General features: G+C 47.6%; 1 protein-coding gene across 2 annotated transcripts in view; it reads right to left on the reverse strand.

Moving 5' to 3' along the window:
- MEIS1 (Meis homeobox 1) overlaps positions 1-10491 on the reverse strand; it is a 131349-nt gene extending 120858 nt beyond the window's left edge. Inside the window, exons 1-7 of one of the 2 annotated variants that reach the window (XM_054586876.1) lie at positions 10449-10491; positions 8148-9005; positions 6065-6291; positions 4114-4255; positions 3548-3598; positions 2706-2756; positions 1139-1285 (exon numbers count right to left, since the gene is read on the reverse strand). In XM_054586876.1, coding sequence (XP_054442851.1) covers positions 1139-1285; positions 2706-2756; positions 3548-3598; positions 4114-4255; positions 6065-6291; positions 8148-8159 — 630 coding nt within the window. In that variant the 5' untranslated portion in view covers positions 8160-9005; positions 10449-10491. Of the gene's footprint in view, positions 1-1138; positions 1286-2705; positions 2757-3547; positions 3599-4113; positions 4256-6064; positions 6292-8147; positions 9042-10448 lie in introns of those variants that run through there. The other variant, XM_054586875.1, reaches the window with a different exon arrangement.
- Between the last annotated feature and the right edge of the window lie 358 nt (positions 10492-10849).

The following is a 10849-nucleotide window of genomic DNA, read 5'->3' on the forward strand; positions in this document are numbered from 1 at the left end:
GACATGGAGGAGGCCCCCCGCAACCCAAATCTCTAGACGCATTGCAACAATTCGCAACGGAGAGCTGTCGTGAGCCCTGTTTTATCCCACCCACTCCTCACGTTTTCACTTTCATGCTATTTTTGCAACTCCTTTGGACCAATCCAGAGACATAGCGACTGGACGGAGAGAGACACTGGGAGCAAGCAGTGATGTTGGGGGGAAAGAGGGAGAGAAATCCTCCCCCCACCCCCACCCCCGTGCAGCAAGTCCAAATAAAAGTCTTCCCCATTTAGCAACGCAGCGGAAGAAGGGCCTGGAGGCAGGACTGGAGAGGAAGGGGTGAAGGAAGCAAAACCGGGCAGTTGAGAGTCAAGGTGGCGCGAGGTCCCCCACCCGCCACACCGAGGGAGTCAACGAGGTGTCCGGATGCTGACACTTCCAAAAGCTGCCAACCCAGAGGGCCCAGAGCACGTACCAGATGGAGAAAGAGTGGAAAGGAGTAAAAGTCCGTATTTATCTGTTTTTATACCCTTGGCCTGGTCTTATTTTTTCTATGAAGTACAATAAAATGGGCGAGCTTGCAGCGAGCACTGCACAAAGCAATGTTCAGTGAGGTCTAGAAGCGTTCGGCCGAGGAAAACTGACAAGACAGGCTAATGAACCGTACAGACAGGGAGAAAATAGCCAGCATTTGCTAGATTTCAAACCCTCGCTGTCTTTCTTAGACCACCTATCTTGGGTTTCTGCCTAATAAAATAAAAAATAAGCAGACCCTACACTTTTCTTTTCTTCAAGATAGAAGGGGGGGAAATGCTCCAGAACAAAGCCCTACAATCAGAGGCGGTCACTGGCAGTTAACATTCGCATTATTATAGAGGGTAAATAAAATAAAGACAAAAATTAAAAGCGACAAGAAACAGGTCAAGTTTGCAGGCAAAGCTTTTACAAGCTCATCTCTCCAGGTCGAATCCCAGAGCCAGCCTTAATGAAGCAATAATAGCCACATTATTCAAAAATTTTCATTTCGATGGAAATGTATCTAAAAGGGACTTAATCATATGCAAATAATAAAAGGAGGTGGTAGTGACCCAGCAAGCAATATGCATACAGATTTTTTTTTTTTTTCCCAGGGACGTTGAAATTGAAAAGCACATACCTGGTCAGTTAGATTTGCTGATCTTGTTATATCTTCACTGTCTGATTTTGATCCTCCTTCTCTATCGTCTATCACCAAATCGATAGGCATTTTCCCTTTCAAACAGCTAATATACCGGTGGCAGAAATTGTCACATAATTCGTGTACCTACATTATGACAGAAATAAAAAATGGAAATATAATCAGGAGTGCATAAATGACATTGACAAGTGCAATCCACCCCCCTTGTGAGATCCAAACTTCCAAATAGGGGAAACACAGGGCAATTGTCCTCCAGAGACCCCCAGACGCATCCAGAATTAGGAATAACTTTCTTTTCTTGCAAAATAGAGATATCCCAGAAAATTGACAGTGACAAGATGATTCACAGGCTACAACATATTCAACACCCGTGTTAAATTCATCTGCTTCCAGGGCTGTGGCCATTAGAGAGGGGACCTGCGTGGATGACATTTAAGGTAAACTATTTAATTTCACCCAGTGACTTTATCATAGGTCTTTTCCCAATGTGTCTAAGGAAAATGCATATACATAGAAAATACATATTATACATATATATGTTATACATATATTTTATATATATTCAAAGGACCAGTACTGTGGTGGCATATGATATATGTTTGACAAAACAAGTCCCTATAATATTTGTAATTAGGGTTTCCATCCATAAGAAGCATATTTTAGTATACTTCCTTTAAAAAAAATAAAAGGAAATCAAATTGCCGGTACTCATGATATGGGAAAAAACCTACAGCCACAAAAATGTACCAAATTGATTTTTTTTTAAAGGGAAAAAGATTGCTTCAAAATACTCAGGTGTAAGTGGAATGGTCTCTTACAGGCCCCAGTCATCACTGACATGCAAAAATTCACAAGAAACCCCAGTGTGCTTGCAATTTAATGTTAGTTTGAATTACAATGCATTAAGTTTTTATTGCTGAGATTTATAGAACAGCTAGCAAAACCGTGTTATCCCACACCCTTTCTTGAGTGTGAAGGTGGGGTGTGTGCAGATTCAAGAAATTGACACAACTATCAACTCTGCTTTGTCTCTGCAAAACGTTTAACGTGTCTCTCCCACCACCTCCTCCAGACTCCCTGTCCGCTCCTCCTCCCCACCCCCCTCCGCCTCTCCTCTGTGTCTGACCTGAGGCTGCTCTCAGACTGTCTTCCAGAAACTCACTAAAACTAAACAAAACTTCCCCCCTCTCCGAGGTAGCAAAGAAGAGGAGGCCACAAAGGTATAACCTGTGAAACAACTCACAAAAGCATTCTAAACATCAAGGGGGATGCATAGAATTGTAACTATTTATACAAAGCCAGAAAAGTATTAAGAATGAATACAAGGCTAGGGCGTTTGTGATCTCAGTTTTAGTGGCTGAAATTGTAATTAAACTGCAAAGAGAAATGGACGCTAAGATTGGCCTTGACACTAATTACCAGAAAGAAAGACATTTATGCAAATGTTTCAGAAGCCTGAACTTCAGCCATTCTGAACCCGCCCCCCGCCCCCACCCTGTGAGATCGGGGGTGAGGGGGCAAAAGGAAAAGAGGCTAGAGAAATTACCTTCTCTAATTCCAACAGATGAAACCTTAATACTTGTATGGCTTGAATCATCTGCAAAGACACAAAAAGAATGAGCACCCCATTCCTAGTTCGCAGAAAATTAGCTGTCACAGCTCTAGCATCTCCAGCCCACCCCCACCCCCAGTAAATAGAGTTATTTTGATTTATGGCAATAACACTAAAACTTAATAGCAGCGACTGGGTAACATCTAGAGGTTTATATTTCTTAAGGAGGAAAAAAATAGCTAAAACAACAGCAAAGCATCTAAGTGGGGATCATAAACACTCTCCTCCCCCATGACTCTCTCCCCTTTCTCAGCCCAGCTGCCCCCACCCCAACCCTAAAGGGCCACATCCCTGAACTAGATGTTTCCTGGGAAGGTGTGCACGGAAAGTAGTCCAAATAGTCCCCAAATTGTGGCTTGTAGCACTGCAAACTTTCTGCTGCCTCCCGCCCATCTTTCAGGCAAACTGGTGGTTTGGGGGCTCCTGCCCGGTCGCTGCCCTCGTGACGCGACTTTGAGGGCTGGGAAGTCCGAAAAGTTTAAGCACACACGCTGACAGGCCCGGAGATAAATCCCCGCGCTGATTAGAGCTGCGCTGCCCGGCTGTCATAAAAAACAAAGCTCGCGTTTCTCCGCGCCGCTCGCCCGCCCGGCCCCTCTCTAGATAAATTTATTTCCCGGGGATCTTGTCCCGGACCACTTGTCCGTGCACGGAAACATTTGCAGCCGACCTGCCGCGGCGGGAAGACCCGTCTAGAAACCTCAGGGTTCTCAAAGCAAAGAAGGGGGGCTTGGGGTAGGGAACCTGGGGGAGGGGAGTAAGGGGTCAGCTCTTACCAAGTTATCCAGTTCTGGATTAGAAGAAAATAGAGGTTTTTCTGCGCGAATCTAAATACAAGTGAGAAGGGGGTGGGGAGGGAGAGAAAGAAACATTTGCAATCTGGTCGCCTTCCTAGTTTCTTGCCTTATTACACTGTCGGGGCCAGGATGCAACCTCCGGGAGGGACTCGGTGACACCGAGTTCGTCCCGCGCAGAAACACTTCAACGTGAATCAAGGCGAAAACAAGCCCAGAGCTCGGGGTGACTTCTCCCAGCAGCTACACTTCTAGAGGAGGCTGTTCAGCTCGCCAAGTCTAAGGCAGCTCCAGCTCGTGGTGTTTGTGATTTTATTTTATAAAGGGAGCTTTCTGCGTTAGGTTATGGAGCTTGAGTTGGGATGAATATGGGCGATTTTGAGTCACCCGCAGACACTATATAGGAGGAAAATCTCAGGGTAGTTGTAACAGGCATGGCTTAGGGTGGACTGTTAGCTGGTTACTCTTGCAAATATGCTGGATAGGGGGGAGGGAGGTCCCCCCCTTTTTTTTTTTTCTTTAACTTTTCAAACATTTATTTTGCTGACCTGTTTGGCGAACACGGCTATATCTTCATTGAATGACTCTGACGAGCAGACGTCCCCGCCCGCCACCCCCGGCTCGCGGGGGGTACAAGTAGCTAATTCACATTTCTCAAAAATCAGTGCTAAGAGAGGGAAGAGGGGGTGTCTGCAAGAAAATACAACAGTCACAAACAACACAATGGTTAGTCCCGAGTTGGGGGAAGAAAGTGCCCAAGAAAAGCAGCCGGAGGAGCCGGAGGCATGGACCCCCTCCCTGATTTTGTCATCTACTTTTTTCCTACCCCCACCACCCCCACCCAGGTGACTGCTCGCCTCCCTTTCCTCCTGGGGCTCCGAAGTTGGAGGCCCTAAGCCACGGACCGTATCTGATGATCGGTTCAGCTTATCTGGCCGGAGAAATTGGTAACATTTGCTAAGAATAAAACCCAAGCGGTTCCAGCAGCCATTTTGAATTAAGTTTCCCACCCGACAAGCCCTTGTCCCTCTGCTGCACATCCAGGACCTGGAGGAGGAGAGAGGCGCCGGGGGCAGGGGCTGGGAGAGCTCCTCCAAGTGGGATCCTCCAAGGCAGCCTTGCGAAGCCCAGGCTGGGGATCTCGGTGACAGGCGCTCAGCTAACTTGGGGAAAGGACCTCTAAGGCTGCGGGACCGGCTGACAGGGGGCTGCACCTACCGATTCCCACCCCACGGCCCTGCGAGAGCAAGGAGGTGCCTCCTCGGCTCCCTGCACATTGTCCCTTCCCTGGGCGATGGCCCCCAGCACCCCCAAAAGAAAGTTCCTTCCAGTGGTCCTGCGGGAAAACCTTTTATTTTGTCCCTGCGGAGTGGAAGGCAGCTAGTACTGCGAGGGGCCTAGATGTCGCTTATCTCAGCCCGTAAAAGAAGAAGAAAAAAAGCCTTCTTCTAATGCCCAAGGAGATGTCTCAAGTCTTTTATTAGCTCTCTTAGCTCTCACAGCCCAGCTGGGAATTTAACAGTTTGGGGTCTTTTTCAAAGCTTCCCCAAATGTTCGGTCCCAGAGCCTAAACCATTTGCAGTTAACGCTGCGGAGAGAACGCTGGGATTTAAACAAGCACAAGGGACCAGAAAAATAAAGCAGAAAGGGTGTGCAGCTGGGGAGGGTCAGCGTTGCACGATTTTTTCAAAAGAAGAAATAAAAGTTGCTGCAAAGTCAAAACAGGTCACCAAATTCATCAACACACAGTAGGCACAAGGGACTTTCAAAGGATTTTACCAGTCCAGTGTCTAATGGAATGGCCGAGAGGACCCGGTGTGAACGGCAGCCAGAAAACAACACAGCCCATAGCACCCCGCATCTACTTCTAAATCCTTCAGGTTTCGCCTTTGATCACAAAGTACTAAAACGACTAGAAGTTTCTCAATGTCTGTAACAATTCAGATTGAGCTCCTCTCCTTGACTACAGTGGTCAAACTTTATAAATGCAAAGCTTGTTTCCCTTGCCTGACCTGCAACTGTCCTCCCTTGATTTTATTGTGCGGTGGCAGAGCCAGCATACGGTGGCTGAGTAAACTTAGCAAGTCAGAACAATCAGTGGCTTAAAAGATTTTCCCTTAAACTAAAAGTTTCGTTCCAACACAAAGGCGCCTACCCTTAGAAACCCCCATCGCTTTCCCAGGGCAGTGGAGCGAGCCAGGACTCCAACCCGCTGAGAGAGGACAAGGGACCTTGGGCAACTTCTCCTGCACCGCGACCCCTTCGCGGGCACGGCCTCGGCGGAGCCAGACGCTGGGCGGACGCTGGGTGTGCGCGTGGAGAGGGGGAGCGTCCGGAATCGCAGGTAGCCTCCCCAAATTCTCCATGCAATGCGAATGAAAAGTCACCAAGTAATGCACCTCCAGTCCAGAGAGCTCTGGCTTTCCCCTTACCAAGGGCAAAGGGAAACAAGGAAAGCACGGCTTCTCAGCTATTTAACCTGCTGCTCACTGTACCTACCCATAAATGGCATCTTTATCTCTCTTTAAAGCGTCATTGACGGAGGAACCCATGCTGGGGGCCATGGCGTTGGTGTGAGCTGTGTGCGGGTACTGATGCGAGTGCAGAGGAGGCCCATGGTTCAGGTGGTGAACCGGCTGCATGGATCTGGCCGCATGCGGGTCCCCATACATCGTGGAGGGGATGCCTACTCCATCCATGCCCCCGTAATGGGGTAGATCGTCGTACTGCATGACAAACAAGAGAGAAACAAGGTTCAGAAGGCCAGGCGAGCAAATGGGCGAAGGCAGGGCTCGGAGCTTATATAATGTCAGTCCAGCTGGATCCTTCAACCTGGAATCCAGTGGCCTTGCATCTCTAAAGTGGAGATTTTTTCCTTAAAATAATTTTTTAAGTAAAAATTTTAGGATTCTCGGTGAGTCCCGGCTAGGATGAATGGTCTTGCCCTAACTTGTGTCCCTATCAACTAGTTCAGAAATTCAGAATCCTTTAGCAAGAAAGGAAGAAAAGAAAGGGAAGCATTCTCCCCGAGGGTGGAAGGTAAAATGTGCACGTCTCTATAGGAGGAAATTCAAAATCACAATAATAAAACGTGCCAGGACAGTGCAGCAAACCCGCCTAGTTTCACAGTCCCTTCTCATCAGAGGGAATTTTTTCAAAGTTATGATGGGAACTGCTTCGCCAGGCACGTGAATTCAGACAGGCTTCTTATTCTATTTCCCTGCTAGCAAGAGGTTAGGCAGTCCTGCAAGACACTGCATTTCTTTTGCTTTCCAAGACAAACTCTGCTAAATTATACAGAACTAACTGACCCCCTTATAAGTGAAACTGAGAGAAGGGTAGCTTTTCTTGTACATTACAGCTGAATTTAGAATCAGGTAATTTCCACCCCAATGGTAAAGAAAATCTATAGCTGGAACAGTTAGTTATTCTATTTTCTCTACTCCTAGGAACTTTCTCCCCAGACCAGAAGTCAAGGAGGCAAATGTTACTCATCAGGTTTAAAGCAAATTCAAAAGCAAAGGCACATAGAACCTCCCATCTTCCTCTTCTAGAAAAACTACTTTCATATTAATTGTCATTATTTTTGGATGCAAAATTTAGCTATTTAAATTTTTCTGACTGGTTCATTCCAGGCAAGTTTCCCCCCCCCCCCTCAAGATTTGCAGGCGTCAAGAGTGAAATGATTTTCAAAGAAAAGAGGAATTGCCACTTTCATCTCCTTAGAGCCAGAGGTGTGAAAAGAGTTTGGAAGAACGCTGACATTTGCTTGAACCAAAGGAGCAAAGAAAAACGTGTCAGCCTAGTAACTTTCTTTTGCAAACAGGGCTTTGAGGGCCAGGACACAAATTATGCAAGGAAGGCTTTTTGTAGATCCCCCTTTCTTTTAAGAAACTACCTCAGTTGGGTTGTCATTGTCTCACTTTACTCTTACTACATTTTCATTCAAATAGGGATATTGGGGAAATTAGTATTGCATTTTAAAAGTGAGTAGTTGTGTGCTTAGTATCCAATTAGTGCAGGGCTTGTCTAAGATAAACTTTCTAAATATTACCTTGCATAAAAATCCATGCACATTAAAATTTTAAAAGATGAATGTTTTTTTCGACCCCAAAAACCATTGTACTATGACAAAGTTATTTGCTTGAAAAAGCTAAATACTTCTAATGATATTAAAGATGAACATAATCAATAACATATCAGAAGTTTCTAGCTGTTCATTTTAGTTTAAAAATAGCTCTAAACTTCTGCTCTCTGAACGGCTTACATTATAGCATTAGGTATCTAGCGTTTTCTTTGTTTTTTATTTTTTTATTTTTTTTAACCACATGATTGCCCGAGCTTGTATTTTCATTTATATATGCTGCTGGTTAGGAATCTGTAGAAAACTTGATTACTCGAATTAACATGTAACATACATAAGTCCACAAATGCATTGAATAAATACTCTCGCTTTAGGCCAAGGCTATAGGAGCCTCATTCAAAAAGACAGAGAAAAAAAGAAAACTTTTTAGCAGCGTCTTTCAGCCACGTTTCAATTTAATCTCACATTTGAGTTCCACAATTGTTTTTTAATACGTACCCTTTGCGCCATCGGCCTCCCTGGCTCCCTTCCTACTTCAACTTCTAATATATCCTCTGTAAGGCCAGTGTGAAAGAAAACAAATACGCAAACTCCCCCGGAAAAAAATTTTTTTAAAAGCAGGACGAAAAATCCCTTAACGTCTCCAGCAACGTGAGCTACTACTCCCAGATCTTCGGTCTACGGGACCTGAAGGAAGGCGCCCGAGTCACTGAGCATAAAAGCGCTCCGTTTCCAAGACAGCAGCGGGGGCAAGGAAAAAAAAAAAAAAAAAAAAAAGCAGATCTTCTCTCCCCCAAAAATCAGTTAAAAAAAAAAAAAAAAGAGCGCCCCTCAGACCCAACTACCAAATCTCATGGCTTTCTGCCACTCCGGCTGTCAATCACAGGCGAGGTTGTCAACGTGGTGAATGAATGATCATCCGCTCTGTCTTCTTCTGGTCAGAACACCTCAAATGTTAATATTCAAATGCACAAAGCCCTAGCGCTCGCTTCTCTTGAATCAGTCCTAATTCCTAATCAGTTTCTCTCTTCTCTCGCTCGCTCGCTCTTTCTCTTTCTCTCTCTCTCTCTCTCTCCCTCTTTGCAACTGCTGCACTGGAAGGAGATTAGAGGAGGAGGGTTAAAAAAAAATGTCTGTCTGAGTTTGTCTTAAAGGAGCCACAATCGATGCTGCCCGCTTGCAGTCCCCGTGCGTGTGTAAAGTGTGTGTTGCACAGGCGGAGAGGTGGATTCCGACCAGAATGCTAGAACCCGGAAGTAGTGGTGGCCATAACAGGTCGCGTCTTACACAATGCATTGGGCTGCAGCAAGTAGGCTCCTCGGCAGGGGTGGGTGAGCGAAGCGAGCTCCGGCCGCACTGGAGAGGCAGAAAGGCGCTCCATTAAATCGCACGCCCAGGCACAAGCACCCACACACCCAGGGCACACGCGCACAATCGCACCCAGCAGATCCCGGCCGCTGGCTTTATTTTCCGTATTCTTTTCTCTCCCTCCCCCTCCAGACTCTCTTCCCAAAGCTGACGCTTGAAATAAATTGGGAATAAACGCGGGGCAGGCAGCAGCGGGAGTTATTTTGCATAGGGCTCCGCGCTTAGACTTCATGACTTTCCTCGAAATTATTGGGGTCTGCCAGTATTTTTCAGGGCGGAAGGGGGTGATGAGGAAAGTACCAGATTCTCAGAACTAAGGACTCCCAAGTCGAAAAGTCAAAAGGGGAGCGGGGAGGAGGAGCAGGAGCAAGGCTGGGAAAGACTGCTAAGGAGTCCCGAGAACCGGGGCTGGGGCTTTCTGCAGATCCAGCTTGGAGGGGTTTTTGTTTGTTTGTTTTTTGTTTTTTGTTTTTGCTGTCAGAGGTGGACACCCGGTCCAAGGAGAGGAAATGCGTGCATTTTCTCACTTTGGGGATCTGGGCGACCCCACCTCCTAGCCCTGGAGACCCCCAGCCCCAGCCCCGGGGTCCTGCGCGAAGTGAGAGAGGAAGGGAGGAAACAATGAGCTGAGAGCCGGGAATGTGCCCCCAGCGCCTGTTTACAAACACGAAGCTATTTATGATCGCCGAAAAGCGAAACCCGACGCGGGCTCGGAGCAGCCCAGACCTCGCGGGCGGAGCCGGGGCCGAGGCGCTGCGTGGAGGGAGGCTCTTTTTCCGATCCTCTCCGGGCCAGCGACCGTGCGCCTAGGGCGCGGCGCGGCAGGGCCCGAGCGTTCGGCTCGGACTACAGGCGCGCTGCCTTTGTCTTCGAGGCGCCGAGGGTCTACGGCCGCTGCCGTGCTCAGGCCTGAAGGGACCCGGCGCCCTCAGCTTTTCCCTGGCGACGCCCCACGCTCTCCTCTTCAGCCTCTTCCCTCCGCACCCTAATCCGCTTTCCTGTCCCCAACCCGGCTCAGGGAAAACTCCCAGTGCCAAAGGCATTCACTTCGGAATCTGAGGTTTCAGACAAAAAGCTGCCCCTACCCACAACTCGGAGGCTCCAACCAGCCACTGATTTTAACTTTCTCCCTTTAAATACCTATTCTCTGGCCTGAACAAACAAACAAAAAAATCCTTTTCTTTATTCATCCACTCTAAGCTTGTCTTTTATTATTATATTTTGTGGTGTTATTTTTGTTTTATTTTTCAGCCCTCCCGACTCTCATCTGCCGAGATGGCTCAGCCGCAGCAGCTCGATCTGCGGGCTGGAAACCTCACATCCCCAAGCAGGGCTCGCAGCTCGCTCGGCTCGGAGCAAGATTTTTCCTTCTCCCTCCAGCTGGAACGTCGCAGAAAACTCCCCCTGCGGTCGACTGGAAAATGAGCTCACCCAAATCTCGGTAGGCAGCGGTGGAGGAGGGCTCGGCCAATCAGGAGGCGCTCCCGCCAAGGCGGCCCCGCATTGGCTGTGGGGAAAATCAATTATCAAATAATCGATCAGCAGGGAGCTTCGATCTGCCGGGAATGCAAACTACCAGTCCGAATTCCCGCCCTGATGGTGGCCAAAAAACTGACTCCCTCAAAGCAGCCAGGCCCTCGCTCCCATTGCCCCCACCCTAACCCACCCCGCCAGCTGCACACAGAACCCTCTCATCAAAGGGGGGTGTAGGAGGGGGAAGAGTTTTGAAAAAGATTAGGGGGCTTCTGCCGGCCGAGATTGTCTGGAAAAGGTTAGGAGCTCTAAAAGGTATTGAGGCCAACTCTTATACATACGCAAACAGAGAATTTGCA

This window comes from Pteronotus mesoamericanus, unplaced genomic scaffold (genome assembly GCF_021234165.1).
Source record: "Pteronotus mesoamericanus isolate MK-2021 breed Mesoamerican mustached bat unplaced genomic scaffold, CSHL_Meso_final contig_98, whole genome shotgun sequence".
Classification (NCBI taxonomy): Eukaryota; Metazoa; Chordata; class Mammalia; order Chiroptera; family Mormoopidae; genus Pteronotus; species Pteronotus mesoamericanus.